General features: G+C 39.3%; 1 protein-coding gene across 1 annotated transcript in view; it reads right to left on the minus strand.

Annotated features, from left to right (window-relative positions):
- Positions 1–7,649: 7,649 nt before the first annotated feature.
- Positions 7,650–23,433, minus strand: part of ADAMTS19 (ADAM metallopeptidase with thrombospondin type 1 motif 19) — a 275,226-nt gene continuing 259,442 nt past the window's right edge. The window contains exons 22-23 of the mRNA XM_089677700.1: positions 15,484–15,661; positions 7,650–8,801 (exon numbers count right to left, since the gene is read on the minus strand). Of these exons, the coding sequence (XP_089533826.1) occupies positions 8,650–8,801; positions 15,484–15,661 (330 nt within the window). The 3' untranslated portion in view covers positions 7,650–8,649. The remainder of the gene's footprint in view (positions 8,802–15,483; positions 15,662–23,433) is intronic.

The raw sequence follows: 23,433 nt of genomic DNA on the forward strand, positions 1-23,433 counted from the left end.
GTTGTGTTCAAATGTTTGCACACCCTGGCAGAAATCACGAAATTTGATATTTAAATATCACTGATCATGCCAAAAAAACTGTCTTCTATTTAAATATACTGATTATATGAAGCCATTTATTATCGCATAGTTGTCTGACTCCTTTTTAAATCATATTGATAACAGAAATCACCCAAATGGCCATGATCAAAAGTTTACTTACCCTGGAATGTTTGGCTTTGGTACAGTAATGCAATGTGACACACACAGGTTAAAACAGCAATTAAAGGTTAATTTCCCCTGCACATGGCTTTTTAAATTGAAATTAGTGTCTATGTATAAATAGTCAATGCGTTTGTTAGCTCTCATGTGGATGCACTGAGCAGGCTAGATACTGAGCCATGAGGAGCGGAAAAGAACTGTCAACTGATGGCAAGATGAACGAAGCATTTTATCAGAATATACTGGCAGACAATTTGCATTCTTCTGCACGAAAGCTGCACATGAGACACTCTTGGACTTTCCAGCACAGCCAAGTTGCCTCTCCAGTGGTTACAGAAGAAAAAGCTGAAGGTTCTGGAGTGTCCTTCACAGTTTCCTGACCTTAATATCATCTTGTCACTCTGAGGAGATCTCAAACGTGCAGTTCATGCAAGACAACCAAAGACTTTGCATGACCTGGAGCCTGGCCAAGATAAATGGGTAGCTACAGTATATCACCTGCAAGAATTCAGCACCTCATAGACAACTATTACAAAAGACTGCATGCTGTCATTGAGGGTAAAGGGGGCAATACACAGTATTAGGATCTAAGGGTATGTAGACTTTTGAACAGGGGTCATTTCAGTTTGTCTACTTGTTGCCATGTTTGCTTTATGATTGTGCCATTCTGCTAAGACCTATAATTTAATATGAATACCATAAGAAATAAAAGAAATGTGATTTTCCTGCTCACTTATGTTTTCTTTTAAAAATATTACATATTGTATATTACCAATTCTCCAAGGGTATGCAAGCTTTTGAGCACAACTGTATATCCCTGATCAATGCGTTCATTGTCGTAACAGTTTCTGGTTGCTAAGTAGTCCCTAACTATTATTATCAAATTATTATTTAAGAAAGGCTAAAATTGTTAGCTATCTGTTTGTATTCCTGTGCAAAAAAGCAAATGTAATGGAACAGTTCAGTTTTTAAAAATTATTGATATTTATTTGTTTGAGAATTAATTTTTTTGGCAAAGTAATTAAAGAGACCCTGTCAGCAGACCAAGCTGTTTTTATCTAGAAGCATTTCATAAAGCAAGCATAATAATTACATTTGCGCTATTTTTTTCAATTGGTTACTTTTTCCTTTATTTGTAAGCTATGTCAAATGAAAATGGAGTCTTGGGTCTCATTGGCTGAGACAGCAGCGGGATCCATTGGCTCCCGCTGCTGTCAATCACAGCCAGTGAGCCAATGAGAGCCAAGAGAGAGGGGGCGGGCCAAGCCAAGGCTCCATGTGTGAATTGACACACAGAGCAGTGGCTTGGGAACATGCCTGATTGGCGGGTGCCCCCATAGCAAGCTGCTTGCTGTTGGGACAATCGACTGGAAGGAGAGATCAGGAGTGCCGGCAGGGGACCTGAGAAGATGAGGACCTGGGCTGGTCTGTGTAAAACCACTGCACACAGCAGGTAAGTATAACATGTTTGTTATTTTTTTTTAATAAATGTAAGACTTTAGTATCACTTTAATAGGAATTCAACACTTTTGGGAATGCTCCTAATTTCTTCCAACACCCTCAGCAGCTGTAATGGTTAATGCTGACAGTGCTTTAGCCATTTGCTGATAGTATAAATTAAAGTGATGCCAAACGTAAAATGTTCAATTGCCATTATTTCTTCTATTTATGTTATGGTGCTGTGTTATTTTAACTGAAAATTTTGCAGTCAGGCAAGGCTGCACGCAAATGAAATGTATGTCCTTTTTTTCCCACGAATAAAGCTTTCTTTTAATGGTATTTGATCACATGGGCGTTTTTTATTTTCTGTGCTATAAAAAAAGACCAACAATTTTGAGAAAAAAAAGCAATATTTTGGACTTTTTGCTATTAAACATATCCAGAAAAAATTTTTTAAAAACCAAATTTTGTCATACATTTAGGCCAAAATTTATTCTGCTACATGTCTTTGCTAAAAATAAATCTCAATACGTGTAAATAAATTGGTTTTCATGAAAGTTATAGCATTTGCAAATGGTGGTATATATAATGGCTTTTTTTTAAATTTTTACTAGCAGTATATCAGCTATGGAGCGGTGCTAAAGCGGTTGATAGCAACAAAGTTTTGTAAAGCTTCATATAAACATATATTTCAAAGTAAATGTTTATTATTTTTTGCAATAACATGATGTAGGAGGAGTTTAAGTTTAAGCTTTCACTTTGTTCACACTGTAAAGACATCTGGAAGAGGTTCTGCCAATCACAGGCTGTGTCACGCCCCTCCTGCCTGTGTGTACCGTGTGTATGTGCTCAGGCTAGCAGGGGTAAATCCTCCATCAATCACCATCTTAAATCTCGCCTCCAGAGTGTTTAGCAATATGAGGACATGGAGGAGGGAGTAGAGTGTCATTTACCACTGTGTATATGCTCACATGTGTGACTCTATAATCACATGGTCTGCACAGATAAGAAAAAGGAGCAAATGAACAGCTAAGAAGGGAAATGAAACTGGAGCAAGTTCAGTAGATGTCAAAGCAGGTCTACACAGTCTCAGGCTGGAGTAGGGACACAGGCAAGGAGGGAGAGACAGTCCACAACTGGATCAACCAGGCAGCCTACAGAAATCAAATGCTCTAGTGGGTGAGTATGAACACAATGTAGTATAGCATGTATTAACACTTTTTGATGATTTGGGTTTAATAACAATTCATGTTTTTTAATTTTGCACCCCCTGCACCCCCTGCACAGCTGTGGAGAGTGTTTCAGGCAGCAGTCAAGGCGGTAGGATGAAAAAAAAAATTCAACCAAGCTATTGACAAGTAGCTCCTGCTTTCAGCCTCCGCTTCATCAATGAGTGGCTTTGCGATGAGCTGTGGCCATTACCACAGGTATGATTTAGCTTCTGATTTTTTCTGCTTGCAAAAAGTCTCTGGAGAGACTCCTTACTGATAATGATCATGCGGAGGCTGTGAGCAGGAATTATTTGCTGATAGCAATTTTTTAATTTTATTTTCATCCTATAGCCCTACAGCTCTGGAGTCTCTTTCTATAGATGTCAGAGCTACAGGATTATTGCACTTCCATTAAGACTAGTAGCAAGTGGCTCAAGCGCTGTCATTGTGAGCTGTGACAGCTGTGGGAGGAGCTGAAAGATACAGTAGCTGGATGTCCTAGAAATGTCAGATTCCTAATCAGTTTGCATATCTTACAAATAAAGGAAAAGCTCATAATAAAAAATAGCACAAATGTATCTATTATGATTTGTGTTTTAATAAAAGCTTGAACTGGTGACAGGGTGTTTGGCATATTTCATGGCATATTTTGTGGGTACAAGGATAGTGTGTACTTTGTGTAGATGTGCTTTGTCCATAGTGGGGTTGCTCAGGTTCTGTTTAGCTGTGCCCCTTTAAGCCCTTCCCAATTTTAGGATGGTGTAGCCTGCTGTGTTCAATGCAGAATAGTGAGTTCAGCCAGTTGTCCAACACTTTCTCTCGTATTGACTTGTGACCATATACTGTAGCTATGGGGAAGAAGTGTGTGTGTGGGGGTGGGGGTGGAGCTGGGTTCTTAGGCTGTGTGGCTCTCCATAATATCTAATGGAGGCCCCTCATAGTGTGGGCACCAGTGCACTTTAAGGTTGTCAGCCTTAAATATATAAATGAGTATCTAGCGTTGGCCTAATTTAATGGGTGAGCTCCATAGATTATCTTATAGCACCGCAGCCCAGGTATCAGAATCACTGAGGACTCAAATGTAAAATTTGCCATCTTGTGAGCCAATGTGATGGAGTGACTGCTGGAATCTAATCGCATATGTCACAATCCAATGACTTGCAGTCAAACCAATCAGCTTGCAGTTAACAGTCCTACCGAGAGCCACTAATAAGAGCATTTGTCACATTCTGGGTCACATTCTTGGAGCTGTTAATATCTGCTGGACTTTACACTGGTCCCCATGATGCTTCTAACAACAAAGGTACTGACGAGGTAGAACAATTTTATGGAGATCACATTTTATATGTCCTGACTTGCAAAATGTTTACTACATAACCTTTAATTTAGGAATGCAGTACATCTGTACTTACAACATAATTCATAGATAAAGACTGAGTTGTCCATCGAGTTTTACAATCTTCCTAAAATAATGCCTCTAGTAAAACTCAGTTGAGATTTTTTTAGTATAGCTCTAGAAATAGACTTTTTTTTTAGAAATATATTTTGTGATGGCTTAGTTTCTTATAGTTTAAAATGTTAGAAATCATATTTCTGCTACATGATGGTTACCATGTATTTTTCTTCTTTCCCTGTTAGGTAAGGTTAAACGGTTAGTTCACTTTTAATGACATTTAACAAAAATCCATATGCATTACAGCTTAGAGTGTACATTAAAATAATGTTCTCCATTTTTAAAAACCATCCTTACATTTGAAGCTGTTTCTACCTTAGCTCCTCCTCTCTATCCTGCTGTTGCATGCACAGACCCAATACTTCAAGAATGAGCACTTAGCTGCAAAAACTCAGCTTTCCTACATTGCAAGCGCAGTCCACTTACTGTCTCTCATATGCAGGATGCTAAGTTCAGCCACTGAAGTGAGACATAGTGGACTGTGTGTATGTGCTTAAAGAAGCTGCATTCTCGTAGCCGAGTGCTTATTTGAGAGGTTCTGTGGCCATGCATCCAATGGCAGGATGGAAAGGGGGAACCCACAGTAAAATCAGCTTCAAAAGCAAGGATTGTTTTTTTTAAAATAGAGCATTTTAACATACATTTAATGTTGTAATATATATTGAATGTTATACAAAATGTCTTTAAAAGGGAATTAACCCTTTAAGTGCAACAGTCATGGGTCATTTATGAGGTGAAGCACATGTGCAAGTGATTACAAGGTTGTCAGGAGACCTTATTATTATTATTATCTTATGACTGGCAAAATTAAAAATATAGAAAAACAGTTTTTTTCCAACAAAAATATCACACTACTAAATAGTTATTTACCTATAAACATTTCTAGAATGCCCATATGGAAGAAAAATATATTTGAAATATATTTTAAAAATATTCTTCCCAAATATATTGACATATATTTGAAATAGTAAAATTTTGTCAATATTCACTATATTTCAATAAATATATATATATATATATATATATATATATATATAGAGAGAGAGAGAGAGAGAGAGAGAGAGAAGAGAGAGAGAGAGAGAGAGAGAGAGAGAGAGAGAGAGAGAGAGAGAGAGAGAGAGAGAGAGAGAGAGTCGAAATGCGTTTTTATTACAAAATATATGAAAATATTTTTAAAAGCACATTTTCAAATATGCTGTAGGTCTTTAAAAATACAAATCTACCATTTTTACTAATATATGTAAAAATATATGTTAAAATGACTTTTTTATATGTTAAAAAAAATTTGAAGCATATATTTAAAAAAATAGATATTTTTTGAAAATATTTTTCATATATTTTGTAATATATAAAAAAAAGTGTGTGTGTATGTATGTATGTATGTATATATATATATATATACAGTGTATATATATATATATATATATATATACAGTATATATATATATATATATATATATATATATATATATATATATACTGCATGTTGAAATATACTCTTCAGATTTCTTTAACACATAAAAAAGTCATTTTAACATATATGTAAAAATGTATTTGTAAATGCATTCCAAAAATTTAGATTTGGACTTTTAAAGACATACAGTATGTTTTAAAATGTATTTTTAAAAATAATTTTCATATATTTTGTAACAAAAACACATTTCAACATGCAGTGTATATATATGTGTGTGTGTATATATATATATACATACATACATACATACAGGTGAAACTCTAAAAATTTGAATATTGTGCAAAAGTTAATTTATTTCAGTAATGCAAATTATTTGTCATAATTGTGATGATTATGGCTTATAGCTCATGAAAACCCCAAATCCACAATCTCAGAAAATTAGAATATTGTGAAAAGGTCCAAAACCATAATTGACACCCTCCATAAGGAGGGAAAGCCTCAAAAGGTAATTGCAAAAGAAGTTGGATGTTCCTAAAGTGCTGTATCAAAGCACATTAATAGAAAGTTATGTGGAAGGGAAAAGTGTGGAAGAAAAAGGTGCACAAGCAGCAGGGATGACCGCAGCCTGGAGAGGATTGTCAGGAAAAGGCCATTCAAAAAGTGTTGGGGACTTTCACAAGTACTGGACTGAGGCTGGAGTCAGTGCATCAAGAGCCACCACACACAGATGGATCCTGGACATGGGCTTCAAATGTCGTATTCCTCTTGTCAAGCCACTCCTGAACAACAAGCAACGTCAGAAGCGTCTTACCTGGGCTAAAGAAAAACAGACCTGGTGGTCCAAAGTCCTATTTTCTGATGAGAGCAACTTTTGCATGTCATTTGGAAACCAAGGACCCAGAGTATGGAGGAAGAATGGAGAGGCACACACTGAAAGATGCTTGAAGTCCAGTGTGAAGTTTCCACAGTCTGTGTTGATTTGGGGAGCCATGTCATCTGCTGGTGTTGGTCCACTGTGCTTCATTAAGTCCAGGGTCAACGCAGCTGTCTACCTGGAGATTTTGCTGCACTTCATGCTTCCTTCCGCAGACGAGCTTTATGGGGATGCTGACTTCATTTTCCAACAGGACTTGGCACCTGCCCACACTGCCAAAAGCACAAAAACCTGGTTCAATGACCGTGGGATTACTGTGCTTGATTGGCCAGCAAACTCGCCTGACCTGAACCCCATAGAGAATCTATGGGGAATTGCCAAGAGAAAGATGAGAGACATGAGACCGAACAATGCAGAAGAGCTGAAGGCTGCTATTGAAGCATCCTGGTCTTCCATAACACCTCAGCAGTGCCACAGGCTGATAGCTTTCATGCCACGCCGCATTGAGGGAGTAATTGCTGCAAAAGGAGCCCAAACCAAGTACTGAGTACATATGCATGCTTATACTTTTCAGAGGTCCGATATTGTTCTATGTACAATCCTTGTTTTTTTGATTGCATGTAATATTCTAATTTTCTGAGATTGTGGATTTGGAGTTTTCATGAGCTGTAAGCCATAATCATCACAATTATGACAAATCACGGCTTGAACTATCTTGCTTTGCATGTAATGAGTCTATCTCATATATTAGTTTCACCTTTTAAGTTGCATTACTGAAATAAATGAACGTTTGCACAATATTCTAATATTTAGAGTTTCACTTGTATATATATATTATATATGTGTGTGTATATATATATGTATGTTGAAATATAATGGATATGGCCAAAAATTGTAGTATTTCAAATATATGTCAATATATTTGGGAAGAATATTTTTAAAATATATTTCAAATATATTTTTCTTCCATGTGGGTTTTCTGCTACAGGATTCCTATTATTTTTAAACACTATCATAGAAAAGCTTTAGCTTAGACCACAAACGGAAATGGTAATGTTTTGCTTTTAGACAACCCTATTTATTTAGTCCTTATACAAAGGCACTGGACTCAGAAGAGCATAAAGAGCCAAGGTTAAAATCATGCAACTGACTAACACTAGATTCTGCTTTACATTTTCTCACATGGGTGGGGGTGGCAAACATTGGCATCAGCTATATGTCTATCCAGCACACATACCACTCATCTTGTAAGCTCAGTTCATGGCCAGTGGAGGCCCCACCAGGAACACAGTGCAAGAAAGGCTACACTCCACTAATGATTTTGCTCTTTGCTGCATGATAACAAGAAATTGGCAGTTATGTTACTGATACTCTGCAAACCCACCAAAGTGTCACATGTGGATAGATGCTGCCATCGTATCATAGAACAGGAAACACGTCACTTAGCTTTGTGCGTATTAAACCATTTGGGACCCCTTTGTGTCCCAAATTCTGTAGAGAGGGTTCCACAGGCATTAGAATTTTACATACACAAGATAACAACAAAAAATCTAGGAAGTCAGAGCCCAGGGTAAAATACATACTAACTTTTTGTCAATTTTTTAGTTTTTTTCTGACTCTACTTTGTATTGCTTAATGGGGAGTTTACATAAACTAAACAGAGGACTGGCATGTCTCATGAAAAAATGGTATCCTGAAGGTTTAATTGTTCACAGGTAGATCAGGTACCTTCATGTATAGTAAACACAGGTGTGTCTTTACATGGCCTCTGACATGTAATAATACAATGTTAAGCACCTTTGCATGAGCTTTGCCATTCATAAGTGACCCAATAGAATTTTCTTTTTAATAAAAGCAGAAATATGTTTCTGACTTACAAAAATGTAGGTTACACAGCAGAAATGTGTGATGTAAAAAGCAAGTGTGAGGCATAACGTGAAAAAAATAAATTAAATTGATTAAATTATATGAAATCTGAAATATTTTGGTTGCGATATGCTAGAAATGTGTGTTTCTTTAAGTATTGTAACATGTGTCAAATGTGTCAAAACTAAGGTCAACTCCGGTGTTGCATTTTCTGAGCATAAAAGTCCCTGCAAGTTTCACAGCATCGCTGGTACCATCTCATGTCTTGGCAGAGATTCTTCTCCCGTATAACTTTACAATAAACGGGCCACTGGTCTTGTAGACACTTGAAGGTTAAAGCAGCTGCAAAAAAAAAAAAAGTTTTAACAAGCAAGAATGTTCAAAGAGTATCACCAGTAAAACTGTTTACTCTGTAGCCTGCAACCCACAAACAAAATTCTCATATTTGGCAGTTGTTCATAAATTTAACTAAAATGTAATAGTCGTTGGTGCTTTGGATCTATAAAGCTCTCCATGATGCTAGCATGGTGATTTCTTCCCATCCCTGTAAACCTATCCCACTGCACTGAATTTTCAAAAAAATGTCAGTTAGAAACTCAGCAATGCTGCAAATACTGTATATATTAGCATACTGCATTTAAAATATGTTATAATTAATTTCTCCAGGGGATCCAGGAACTTACCTGTCAGCCAAGCAAGAATGGCCCTAGGATTTTGGGAGATCCATTCAGTGGAGTAAGAAAGAGAAGCTAAGAACTGACACAAATTGCTAATCAGCCAATCACATGCCAGCAACTCAATACCTTTAGGCATTTAAATGTGGTGAAGATGACTTGCTGAAGTTCAAACCGAGCATCAGAATGGGGAAGAAAGGGGATTTAAGTGACTTTGAATGAGGCATGGTTGTTGGTGACAGGCGGGCTGGTGTAAGTATTTCAAAAACTGCTGATCTACTCGGATTTTCAGACACAACCATCTCTAGGGTTTACAGAGAATGATCTAAAGAAGAGAAAATATCCAGTGAGCAGCAGTCATGTGGACAAAAATGCCTTGTTGATATTAGAGGTCAGAGGAGAATGGGTAGACTGGTTTGAGATGATAGAAAGGCAACAGCAAACTTAAGTAACCACTCGTTAAAACCAAGGTATGCAGAATACCATCTCTGAATGCAGCAGAAGACCACACCGGTTGCCACTCCTGTCAGCTAAGAACAGGAAAGAGAGGCTGCAATTAACACAGGCTTACCAAAATTGGACAATAGAAGATTGGAAAAACGTTGCCTGATCTGATGAGTCTCGATTTCAGCTGTGGCAATCAGATGGTAGTCATAATTTGGCTTAAACAACATGAAAGTATGGATCCATCCTGACTTGTATCAACAATTCAGGCTGGTAGTGGTGGTGTAATGGTGTGGGGGATATTTTCTTGGCAAACTTTGGGCCCCTTAGTACCAAGTGAGCATCGTTTAAATGCCATGGCCTACCTGAGTATTGTTGCTGACCATGTCCATCCCTTTATAACTACAGTGCACACATCTTCTGATGGCTGCTTCTGGCAGGATAGTGCACCATGTCACAAAGCTTAAATCATCTCAAACTGGTTTCTCAAACATGACAATGAGTTTATTGTACTCCAATGACCTCCACAGTAACCAGATCTCAATCCAATAGAGCACCTTTGGAATGTGGTAAAACTGTAGATTCGCATCATGGATGTGCAGCCAACAAATTTGCAGCATCTGCATGCTATCATGTCAATATGGACCAAAATCTCTGAGGAATGTCTCCAACATCTTGTTGAATCTATGCCATGAAAAATGAAGGCAGTTCTGAAAACAAAAGAGAGTCAATCCCAGTACTAGCAATGTGCACCTAATAAAGTGGCAGGTGAGTGTATATTACTGTAATATATATACAGTTGTGTTCAAAATAATAGCAGACATCACTAACCTGATCAATCACTGTTTTCGTAGAAATGATATTTCTACATGGCAAATAATTTACTAGCAGGTGTAGTAGAGTAATAGAAATCCAACAGACCCAACAGTCATGATATGCATGCTGCTGATTCTGTGTAATTGAATTACTAACTGAAAGGGGCATGTTCAAAATAATAGCAGTGTGGAGTTCTATTAGTGAGGTCATTCATTCTTTGAAAAACAGGTGGCAATTATTGCCCTTATTTAAGGAAGGAAGGCAGCAAATGTTGTACATGCTGGTTACAGTGCATTACTCTCTGAAATTCTGAGGAAAATGGGTCGTTCCAGACATTGTTCAGAAGAACAGCGTACCTTGATTAAAAAGTTGATTGGAGAGGGGGAAACATATAAAGAAGTGCAGAAAATGATAGGCTGCTCAGCTAAAATGATCGCAAATGCTTTAAAATGGCAACCAAAACCTGAAAGACGTGGAAGAAAGCAAAAAACTACCATTCGAATGGATAGAAGAACAGCCAAAATGGCAAGGACTCAGCCAACAATCAGCTCCAGGAAGATCAACGAAGGTCTAAAGTTACCTGTGAGTACTGTTACAATTAGAAGACGCCTATGTGAAGCCAAGCTATCTGCAAGAAGCCCCTGCAAAGTCGCACTGTTGAAAAAAAGACGTGCTGAAGAGGTTACAATTTGCCAAAGAGCACATTGACTGGCCTAAAGAGAAATTTTGTGGACTGACGAAAGTAAGATTGTTCTTTTTGGGTCTAGTGGGCGGAGACAGTTTGTCAGATGACCCACAAACACTGAATTCAAGCCACAGTACACTGTGAAGACAGTGAAGCATGGTTGCGCAAGCATCATGATATGGGGATGTTTCTCATACTATGGTGTTGGGCCTATTTACCGCATACCAGGGATCATGGATCAGTTTGAATACATCAGATTACTTGAAGAGGTCATGCTGCCTTATGCTGAAGAGGAAATGCCCTTGAAATGGGTGTTCCAACAAGACAACGACCCCAAACACACCAGTAATCCCCGGATCTTAATCCAATAGAAAACTTGTGGGGTGACATCAAAAATGCAGTTTCTGAGGCAAAACCAAGAAATAGAGAAGAACTGTGGAATGTAACCCAATCATCCTGGGCTGGAATACCTGTTCACAGGTGCCAGAAGTTGGTTGACTCCATGCAACACAGATGATACAACTAAATATTAATTAAGTGATTCAAAGGAAGCAAAATCTTCAAACATTTTTCAGTTTATATAGTGAATGTTTGAGTTTGTAAAGAAGAATACAAACACTGTTATTTTTTTGAACAGTCTAATATTCACTTTTCTTCATTTTTTTTTAGAAGAACACAAATTTGATATATTTTTCTTCGTTTTGATTTGGAATAGAATGTGTAGTGTTCCCAATGCATTTGTGTGTATGGAAATAAAAGCTATTAGAAGGATTTTGAGCTTTATTCACTTTTTTCAACACACTGCTATTGTTTTGAACACAACTGTATATATATATATATATATATATATATATATATATATATATATATATATTCTAAATGTTGCATACCATCCTACACAAGGCTGTAGAACAGACTCTTATAAATGCTATGCTGTATCACAGATGGGCTGAGCTGGGGTGCACAAAAGGAAAAAAAGAAACAGAGGAACCAGCACCCACAGTGTGAAAACATGAATTAAAGTTGAGTTGGTGGCAACTGCTCTTGGATAAGTGGAAGATTCAGCATTATTAGGCCTGGGTCTTGTCTAACAAGAGTACCTCCAGTGTTGCCAACCTCCCGCAGCATTTTTTACTGACAAAACATGAAAATTGTACTGACAGAGCACATTTTTACAGACAACCTAAAAAATTACATTAAAAACTAAGACAATCAGTATTTAAACAGAATAAACACAATATGGAAACACCAACAATACCCATAACAAGTAATTTGACTGGTTTAAACTTACAAGAGTCAACACAGCATGACAAATTATCTGCCCCTGATATTTACAGATAGTTGTAAAAATCAATGATTTTTACGAACTGTCCATACACTTAATGATGGTTGGCAACCCTGAGAACTTTACAGTACCCAAGGATGTGTAGCCCCTTACTGTGTTGACCACTTTTTCAACCTGTTTTTATTTGTGTACAGTAAAACAATGTATAATACATATGTATATTATTAATACTATACTATACAAATACATTGAGCCTTTGTTTCTAATGTTGAAGCATAATAAAATTAATATATACTATTATGAAATGTATGGATAACATTTTTATTTACATTACATTGTTTAACATAAATCATATTTATATTAAACAATGAATAAAATATTCTGTGCACTCAGAGGGCCTGGCTGGAGGTTGGGGTGCACCACATTTTGTCACCATTGTCACCGCCATAACTAAGGTTGTGTTTTAATTCAGGTAGAACACGAAAGTTATAAAACTTCCTGCTTTCGCTAAAAAAAAATAAATTCAGAAGTTATTTGAGGAAGGTGGAGTTGTTATTCCAGCTGTTTTGTCTGAACTGAAACTTTATCTGAATGGTAATGTTTGACTGGATAGCAATAAAGCTTTCACAAAGTTTGATCTACAGCTGTGTTTCCCAAGCTTTTTTCAGTCAAGGCACCACTTACATTTCTACATCCCATTCTAAAATATAAAAATACTATACAATACACTATAATCCCCCCCCAGCTAATTCTATACCCTCTATAAACTCCCTCCTCCCCCAAGTAACTCTATGCCCACTATAATTCCCCCCCCCCCCAGTTAACTCTGTGCCCTCTATAATGTCCCCTCACCCCCAGGTAACTCTGTGCCATCTATAATTTCCCCCCCCCCAGGTAACTCTGTGCCCTCTATAATCCCCCCCCCAGATAACTCTGTGCCCTTTATAATTCCTCCCCCCCAGGTAACTCTGTGTCCACTATAATTTCTCCCCCCTCCAGTTTATCCTGTGCCCTCTATAATTCCTCCCCATAGGTCATCCTGTGTCCTCTATAATTCCTCCCCATAGGTCATCCTGTGTCCTCTATAATTCCTCCCCATAGGTCATCCTGTGTCCTCTATAATTCCTCCCCACAGGTTATCCTGTGCCCTCTATAATTCCCCCCTCCAGATTATCCTGTACCCTCTATAATTCCTCCACCCCACAGATTATCCTGTGCCCTCTATAGTTCCTCCCTCCAGGCTATCCTGTGCCCTCTACAATTCCTCCCTCCAGGTTATCCTGTGTCCTCCATAATTCCTCCCCCCAGGTTATCCTGTGCCTTCTATAATCCCCCCCCCCAGGTTATTCTGTGCCCTCTATAATTCCTCCCCCCAGGTTACCCTGTGTCCTCTATAATTCCCCCCTCCAGATTATCCTGTACCCTCTATAATTCTTCCACTCCACAGATTATCTGGTGCCCTCTATAGTTCCTCCCTCCAGGCTATCCTGTGCTCTCTACAATTCCTCCCTCCAGGTTATCCTGTGTCCTCCATAATTCCTCCCCCCAGATTATTCTGTGTCCTCTATAATCCCCCCCCCAGGTTATTCTGTGCCCTCTATAATTCCTCCCTCCAGGTTATCCTGTGCCAATTCCTCCCTCCAGGTTATCCTGTGCCCTCTATAATCCCTCCCCTCAGGTTATCCTGTGCCCTCTATAATTCCTCCCCCAGGTTATCCTGTGCCCTCTATAATCCCTCCCCCCAGGTTATCCTGTGCCCTCTATTATTCCTCCCCCAGTTTATCCTGTGCCCTCTATAATTCCTCCCTCCAGGTTGTCCTGTGCCCTATAATTCCTCACCTCAGTGACTGGGCAGTGACCGCAGTTCATCAGAAGTATCTCATGGAGTGGCAATACAGAGGGAGAGAGGGAACCGCACACTGTCCCTGCTGACAGAGAGAGACTCCATAGGCAACTACCACCGAGGACAGGCCAATGTGCCCTATGGCCAGTTCAAGCCTGTACATGACTATTTTTAAAACCGCAGTGAATCCGCTCTGCCAGCACGCTGGACATATGTGAACAGGCACCATAGGAAGCAATCTTGACATGCGGATTGGGTGCGGTTCAAACCGCATATATGTGAACTGGCACTAATACGTCATGATCACATTGTGCAATCCTCCCATTCTAACATGTTTTAGTCACTTAGAGATGGCAGCCCCCAGAAGAGCAAAGAAAGGACCTAAACAGTTCAAAAATGCTCTCTAATAAAAAGTTAGGTGAAACAACTGATATAATTGTATTTCAGTAGCTTTTTATAACAGTTCACCTGGTGATACATTTGAATTCTGGGTCACCACAAAAATTTTGCCTTAAAGGAGAAGTGTGGCAATAGTTAAAAAACAGAGATGCCACAATAGTTCCGTGCTCCTGCATGTGTAAACCATTTGACTGTAAAACCACTTCAAGAATTGCCAGGACAGGCTGAAGTAGTACCCAAAATTTAAAGTAATTTGCAGGGCACTGGGGGGGGGGGGGGCAAAGTGACAGTGTTTCTGCAAAGGATATCCTCTGGCCTAACTGTGCTCACTTTACCAACATTTGCTTAGAGAAGGCACTAAAATCAGCTGTGTTGGCGACCCAGGGGAGCAGTGATGTGCCTTTCCCAGGTCAAGTGACAAAGCTCAGGCTCAGGCCTCTGACATGGAAGCAGGTCCATGGAAGAGCCTGGTATTCTCACTGACTGCTGGGGAGCATAGATACAAGTGAGTATATGGGGGTTAGCGGCCTGCCTTTTGCAGAAACACTGTCGCTTTCCCCTGCATGGATAAGATCTCTTTAATAAAAAGAAAATAATTGCAATAAATTGGGGTAATGTAACAGCAGATTAAGAAATATTCATATTAGTATATCAGAGCAAACAAGGCCAACAGACAACTCTGCTGAGCACATACTATAAATTGCACCTATAGCAAGCAGAAAATATTTGCATGGCAGAGCATATGCACATTTTATTACTGAGTGGTGTCCAAATGTTATAAATAATTTCATAAATGCTTTGTACAGTCTAGACACAGAAAATAAGGATATTGACCTGAATCACGGTTACAGTTGTATTTAATTGTTTTGTGCACTTACCAAGTCTTGGAGAAGTTATTGTGTTAACATTTATTTTTTCATTGCAGGCCTGTAGATGACATGGTCTATAGGCTGCTGGTTTTTCAGATGAAAAGCATTCATTTCCATGCCTTCCAGTAATTTTGTGCATGCATTGAATTACTCTTGATTGCATGCCTTTTCCACAAGTCACGGAACACTAAGTACAATAAAAAATAAAAAAACAAGTTAAATTTTTATATGATACCTGAGATGTAACATACTATAAATAAATTCTATTTAAAGTAATATACATGTCGGCTTTCAAACTTTCTTAAACGCTAGAACTCTGCTGTAGACTGCCAAATAATTTTATTCATCTCCAATTTGAAATATTATAAACCTCTTTTTTTTCCAAAAGTTTCCTGAAAATGCATATGGACTACATTTTCCATTTTTATTATTTTGGAACCCACAGAATTCGCCAGACTGATATCGACCTTGCCTAAAACTAGAAATAATAAGAAACAGTGCTTTCAGTATATAAAGGATACAATCGTTTTTAATTATAATTTTACTAGCTTTTTGAAGTTCTAAAGGGAATCTTCAGACATTTTTCTAGAACATGAACAGTAAAAAAGAATTAAACTTTATTGCTCGTTGCTGTAGGTAAGGCTTGATGGTCAATTTGGTCCAAATGTTGGATAAGCATGACTTTTTAATGTATTTTAACATACGGAAAACTCACTTGATACAACCACAGGTATTCAGTAGCTGCCTAAGATCAAGTAGCAGTTTTTTTTATAGGTTAAGTGTGCATGTGAAATAGTCTTAAAAAACAGATATTTACTTCCTTCTGCATCCATTTGTGTACTTGGGACACCACTGGACAGATCACCTTTTGACAAGACAATACTTGTCTTGGACATTAAAAAACCTAGACGCCAAGCGGCCGCACATTTGCCTTCTATTAAAAAAACCATTTGTGCTCAGAGCGCACGCCCTACACACTCCCAGCACACACGTTTAGTACTCACGGAAAGGTCCCAAACTCCTCTTTCGATCGGCACCTTTCCTGATCATTGACTGCCGTGACGGCATGTCACAGTGGTCACATGACCCTAAACCCTGCCCTGCCTCCTGGTTTCTGAAACCCTTAAAGGGCCGGGAGGCGCCGGTGCCAAGGGGTTAAGCTTTAAGGACCTTTAAGCTTTGGATTATACTATTAGACAAAAAAAATGCACAGACTGAAGCTGGGTACACACGGTTTCTACTGAACCGGCCGACATCCAGACCATGTGTACAGTTATCACAACTCTCAGGCAATTTCCTGTCTTCAAAGCCAGGCCAGAACACAAATAACGCATACTGCTAGTGTTTCTGTACACACACTACTGCCTCCTGCTGCATGAGGCAGGAGTTTTGACCAGACAGTGTGACAACTTTTTGTTGGCCAACACCAACCTGCCAATCATACATACAACTGGTTAGAGTCACCTTCCATACCTAACCAAGGTTAACCTACATCTTTATACAGTGACAGAGTGTCAGCCTGTTGCATATTCCCCAGCCTTCCATTTTGAGCCAGGTCAGATCACACCAGCCATATCCAAGCTCTCTACACACTGACATGCCACTAGGCATAGTTCTGTTTAAGTAGACCTGAACTCAAACATTTTACATTTGTCACGTTATAAGTAACAGCTAGAGAAGCTACATTTACCTTTGAACTATTTTTAAGAAAATACTTTTGCCTAAAATTCCTCCTGAAAATTGCATCTGTCTAGATATGACTGTGCCTAAAGGCTCATACCTCAATAAAGTGTGAGATCACTTAAAGCTCTGACTGCTAGTGTAGGAAACAGAAACAAGATTTACCTGTGCTCAAATCCCAATAGCTTGTACATGCAGTTATCTATCAGGTGCTAAAGGAGTGTAGCCACATGTTAACACTAAAATTCCAGGAAGAACCCTCTGCACACTGCTATTATATACCCTTTCCAGCAAACTTTGCAATAAAAATATTGATTTTTAATTCACACATATTGCAATACACATTTAAGCTGGCCAACTGCATCAAAGTATGCTTGGCCAGCTTAAGCATGTATTGCAATATTTGTGAACTAAAAATCCCTATTTTATTGCAAAGTTTTCTAGTAGGGGCATATAGTAGTGCGCAGAGGGTTCTTCTTGGATTTTTAGTGTTAACATGTGGTTACACCCCTTTAGCACCTGATAGATAAATGCACGTACTGATTGCTAGTCTCACAAGATTTGAAGTGAGATTTGTTGAGATCATCAGGTGGCGGGGCCTAACATGAAAAAGCAAAGCCCGGGCCTCGACAATCCCGGACAGTTTGCATGGTGGCTAGCCCATGGCTTCCACGATGTGCATTCTTTGCTTTCTCCCACCCGGATACTCACCTTTGAGACTCTGCGTTCTTCTTATGAGATTCCGTTGCAGGAGCACTTTGGCTACCTTCAACTTTATCAATACATTAATACATGCGCATTCGGGACCCTATAAGCTGACCCCCTTTGAAAGCCTTTGCAGACATAGACCCCATGTCCCGGGCTTGATCTCTCTTGTCTACTCTGCTATTATTTTTTATAGAACACCCCTAGTTCGTTCTTATCATCAGCAATGGCAGTCGGAACTCGAGGGATGTCTGGATCAGCAAGACTGACAGATCATGAACCAGGCATTGTCTAAATGTTCAAGGAATGTTACTATATTAGAAAATGCCTATAAGGTCCTCTATAGATGGTATTACACGCCTGCCCGTCTGGCCCGTTTTATCCCTGCATACTCCCTGACTTGCTTTCGGGGCTGTCAACAAATATACACCATGGCACATATTTGGTGGACTTGCACCAAGGTTTGCAGACTGTGGATCAGGGTTTATGCCCTTCTTCGCACTATGTTTCAAACAGACATTAAGCGCAACCCATATGAGGCGCTATTATTTAAATCATTAGTGGGCCTACTTTATCCTAAGCGGCAGCTGGCATCGCATCTATTCATGGCCACCAAGCTAACGAACGCGAAGGCCTGGAAGACTCCCCTCCTTAGCTTCGAAGCAGTCAAAAATCGGATGAATTTTATAATGGTTGATGAGAAACTGACGGCTATGCTGTTAGACACTCACACAAAGTTTCTACAGATATGGCGTCCCTGGCTTGATGTAGCCCAACTGTCCAGATTTGACCAGACCCTTTTGTCAATATAAGATTTTTTCCCCTGGAGCCCTTTCTTTGTCTTTTCTGTCTTCGTTCCTCTCTTTCTCTTCTCTGTTCTGCTTGTTTTCATGATATTTGCACTGATTGTAACTTTTTTTTTAATAAGAACCGCACCAGCAATATTATACCTACCTGTTAGATGTCCATGAGAGTCCTGGGCATGGCGTGCCAATGTGCATCTAGTGAGGTTCTGTGTTTCATTTTTCTTGTCTTCTGTATGGGGTTTCTGTAATAACCTTTGATCTTTGTTTACTAATTCCTTGGTGTCTAAATTGTCTGCCACTTTTACAAATTATTATGTTTTATTTTATCTCTTCATATACTGCACTTGTGCACTCAGTTTATTTCCTTGTCTATATTTCAGTGCATTTATTGTACTATTCATCAGGAAGCTTGTATGTTTTATTTATGTTGGTCAGGGCTCTTGTTTATGACCGTTTCTCTGATGCTGTTAATTGTATTCTACCAACGACCTGCTAACCGCCAAAACTAATGGCCACTATTCAGTGCTCCTACTTCTCGACCTCTCTGCAGCTTTTGACACGGTTGACCACCCCCTCCTCCTCAAAAAACTACACTCTCTTGGCCTCAGAGACTCCGCTCTCTCCTGGCTCTCTTCCTATCTATCTCAGCGCTCCTTCAGTGTTACCTATAACACTGCCACCTCCTCTTCACTCCCTCTCTCTGTAGGGGTCCCTCAATGTTCTGTCCTTGGGCCCCTTCTCTTCTCCATCTACACCTTCTCCCTTGGCCAATTGATAAACTCCCACGGCTTCAATTACCATCTCTATGCCGACGACATGCAAATCTATCTCTCTACCCCTCACCTCACCCCTTCAGTCTCCGCTCGTATCACAAGCCTACTGAGCGACATATCGGATTGGGTGTCACTCCACTTGGAGATTTAATCTCCAAACATGGAAAGGTTTCTTCACAGTGAGAGCTGTGAAAATGTGGAAAAGATTCCCTGAAGAGTTGGTTCTGGCCAGCTCAGTGGATTGCTTCAAAAAAAAGTCCTGGATTGTTTCTTAGATACACAGAATATAACTGGATACTAATATTTATAGGTAAAGTTGATCCAGGGAATATCCGATTGCCTCTAGGGGGATCAGGAAGGAATTGTTTTCCCTGCAGGAGCAAATTGGATCATGCTTTGCTGTTTTTTTTGCCTTCCTCTGGATCAACTGTGGGTGTAGGATTATAATTTTTTTTTCTATGGTTGAACTGGATGGACTTTTGTCTTTTTTCAGCCAGACTAACTTTGTAACTATCTATGTTCGGAAGCTCACAGAGGACGTCACATGGAGGCAGAAAAAAACTGTATGAAATTATTTCGTGAAAAATAGATCTCTGGACCATTAAATAGTGGATGTGTATGGATTATATTTGGAGGATAAGGATATGGTTTAGTTTCAGTGCAATGCATCAGCTACTATAAAGAGTGAACTGCTGTAGAGAATCGATACAATGTTTCAGAGTTGACTGCCATTGTTTGCCAAGTTTAATGGACTGAAACCCTTGACAGATCTTTTAAAATAAACAATATTTCTGTCTATCTATTCTGTATTGCAATTCCCTCTTTGCAGCAGTTGATTCATTACACTGTCATTGGTGAGGACAGGAATCTCCATACGCTTCCTCATTTTATTTCTTCTTCTGGATGTACTGTATGTTCTTAGTCTTTAGTAGTAGGTTATTTTCACTATCGGCTGAATGTTCTTTACCTCTCTGATTGTATTTTTTCTTAGGAACGAAAGTTAGGGAATATTACATTTACTCTGAGCAAGGTAACAATAGAAACTGACATTTCACATATATTACCAACATGACGGGTTTTGTGTGTGACTTTTGCACAAATGCTAACACATTTGCACGGCTAATGTTTTATAAATAAACCTCATAGTATTTACTTCTCAGCTTTATATTTTTAAGAAGCAGTCTCTTTAACACCAGTTTTACAAAAGGCACAAATATTGTAATCATTTTAAATACTCCAATGTACTAATAAGTAACTTTCCACAAACTTTTGAAATATTAAAAGAACAAGAATTGGTTTATTTTGGAACATGCCAGTACGTTACTATAAAATAACTTCGGCACAAAGTCAAGAAGCGTGTTACTGACAAAAGAAGTATTTCAGTGTACAAGTCATAATATTCTTTGGCCAATCGCGTATGGCCTGTTTTTACAGTTTGTATATAAATGCAACACTAAATTTCTGTGTTTTTAACAAACCAATCCTAAACTTGGCATCCAAGATTATTACTCATATTTATTCATTCCACTCACTGCCAAACACTAGAGGTATATTATGGAAATAGTGGATTTTCTACAAGCCAATAGCTGAGGAAGGTGTTACAGCTAATTCCAACTGGCCAAGCACTAACAGAGAAATCCACAGATTAAGATGGCATTTGACAAGGACACTGAAAATATCAATAAAAAAATGTATAAATGATCAAGCAAGGTAAAAATCCTAATATCCCAATCCCAATAACAACCTAAATACAGTAGTTTACCGATTTTTCAACTACACTAAAGTAAAAAATAGAGTATTGCTTGTGAATTAGTGGTACCCAATGTGGTACCCAATGTGCTGCTAAAGATTCATTAACGACCTGAACTGAAAAGATGTATCAAAAAAAGGGAAGGTACAGGAGAGAGGACTAGTCACCAGTTTTGCTTATAAGCTCCCTGCAGTAGATATTTCCCATTACTGGCTTACTGTGCCTTGTTCCATCTTATTAAAAGGAGGACCTCTTCATTTCAGAACTTCTTCCCTCCTGAAATGACTGGTGATCTGATGTCCGAATGGCAGGAATGGTTCAGACAGTATAATCCACAAAATGGACTACGAATTAGCAGGCATATTCTTGTATTGTTGCTTCCTCTCTTGCAATCAGAACAGTGAGCAGCACTATAGTAACATCACTAAAACTCATTTCCATAAAACCAGAAAGAAATTCATGCTGGAAATCTATTTAAATTTGTTATCAGTCAAGATGTTGCTGGAGATATGACTGAGCCTTTTTTGATTTATTGAAAAAAAAACAGGAACACAGAGACTGGAAATTACATCAAAATTAAGATTTTCCACTCAGAAGAATTGTCAGGAGTCTATGAGAGTGAGCCCTTGTATATCGCCCATTTGGGGTTCCCCAGTCTAAACCCCAACCTGCTTCTTCACCAGGGCTTCTGATGATGGGTATCAACTTGAAGGAAGCTGAAACCAGATTGTATCCCCTAGGTATGCCCAGCTGAAGAAGTGGAAACCACTTATGTGTGCAGAGTACATACAGCAAGAAGGAAATCCAGGAACAAGCCAAGGTCAGGGCAGGTGGCAAGCAAGCGTAGATTGTAGACAAAGTGGGGTCAGTACAAGGGAAGTCAGACACTGATTACACAAATAGAAGGCAAACAGGAGCTCATAAAACTGGAAAGTTGCTCAGACAAGGCGGGCTACAATGAGTATGTCTTACACAGGAAAGCAAACTGGGAGGCAGGCCAGAAAGTGATGGAAGGGAAAGGAAATATTAAGCCACAGAATAGCAGGTGATGCCCATAGGTGAGCACAGAAGACAAACTACACATGTGAAGGAGATACAAATCTAGGAGAAGCACTGCAGCATAGGAGTAAAAATTACACAGGCAGAAAAACTGCAGGCTAAATTGTGACAAGGGGGGTGCATGCGCGGCCGGCTCCAAGATGGACGCTCACTAAGGAGAGCTCCGTCCACCCGCCAGCAGTAGCGCAGCTCACTCTGGTCCCAGGGGACATCCGCATCACAAATCAATAGTTAAGGGTCACGGAACCCTCTATAGCTATGACCCGACATCGCAAAGACAAGCTTCTTCCCTGCTCTCAGCCCCTGCAGCCAAGATGGCGCCGGCTGCATAACAAGCAGCCTCTCCTCACATGAAGGGGACAGCACAGCATACAATCCGGATCCCAGGCTAAAGGCACCACTGTACCCAGGAGGCCCGGGTGAGTCCCCTCCTCCCCTGTCTCCTACAACTAGCAGTCCTGCTAAATCTAGACCTAGACTGGACACAGACATCACTTCTGACAGACAGCCTTCCTTCTCAACTACAACGCCTGAAAACAACTCTCCATCTTTAATTGAAACTTTTCCTGCCTCTGACCAACCTATCGCAGAAATTTCCATGAAAAATATGCTTCTTTCTCTGCGACAAACATTGCACAATGATCTGATGGTGACATTATCCCAAATCTCAAATACAGTACAAAAACAAGAACACCGTATTCGCCATATTGAGAAAAAAAAATGATCTAATAGAAGCTTATATTGAGCAAATCAATCTCAAACTGGCAGACCTAGAAGACTGCTCCAGGCGAAATAACATCAAAATCCGTGGTATCCCTGATTCCATTACTATGGACGCCATAGTCCCATATATTCAACAATTCATGAAACACCTTATTCCTACACTCACAGATGTAGAGCTCACCATAGACCGCGCACACAGAATACCCAAACCGTCATTCCTACCGGCCGCAGTACCCAGAGATACATTGGCGCATACATTGCTATCACGTGAAAAAGAAAATAATGATAGCTGCTAGAAATTCTACTTCAATTCCAGCAACCCAAGCAAATATCAAATTATTTGCTGACCTATCCAAAGCTACACTCCTCAACCGCAAGAAGCTTGTCACCATAACGAAAGTACTGCGGAACCATGGAATCGGGTACCAATGGGGTTTCCCCACGAAGCTCACGGTCAAACACC

Source organism: Staurois parvus, unplaced genomic scaffold, assembly GCF_062004578.1.
Source record: "Staurois parvus isolate SC_StPar_1 unplaced genomic scaffold, SC_StPar_1.0 ptg000014l, whole genome shotgun sequence".
NCBI classification, from domain to species: Eukaryota; Metazoa; Chordata; class Amphibia; order Anura; family Ranidae; genus Staurois; species Staurois parvus.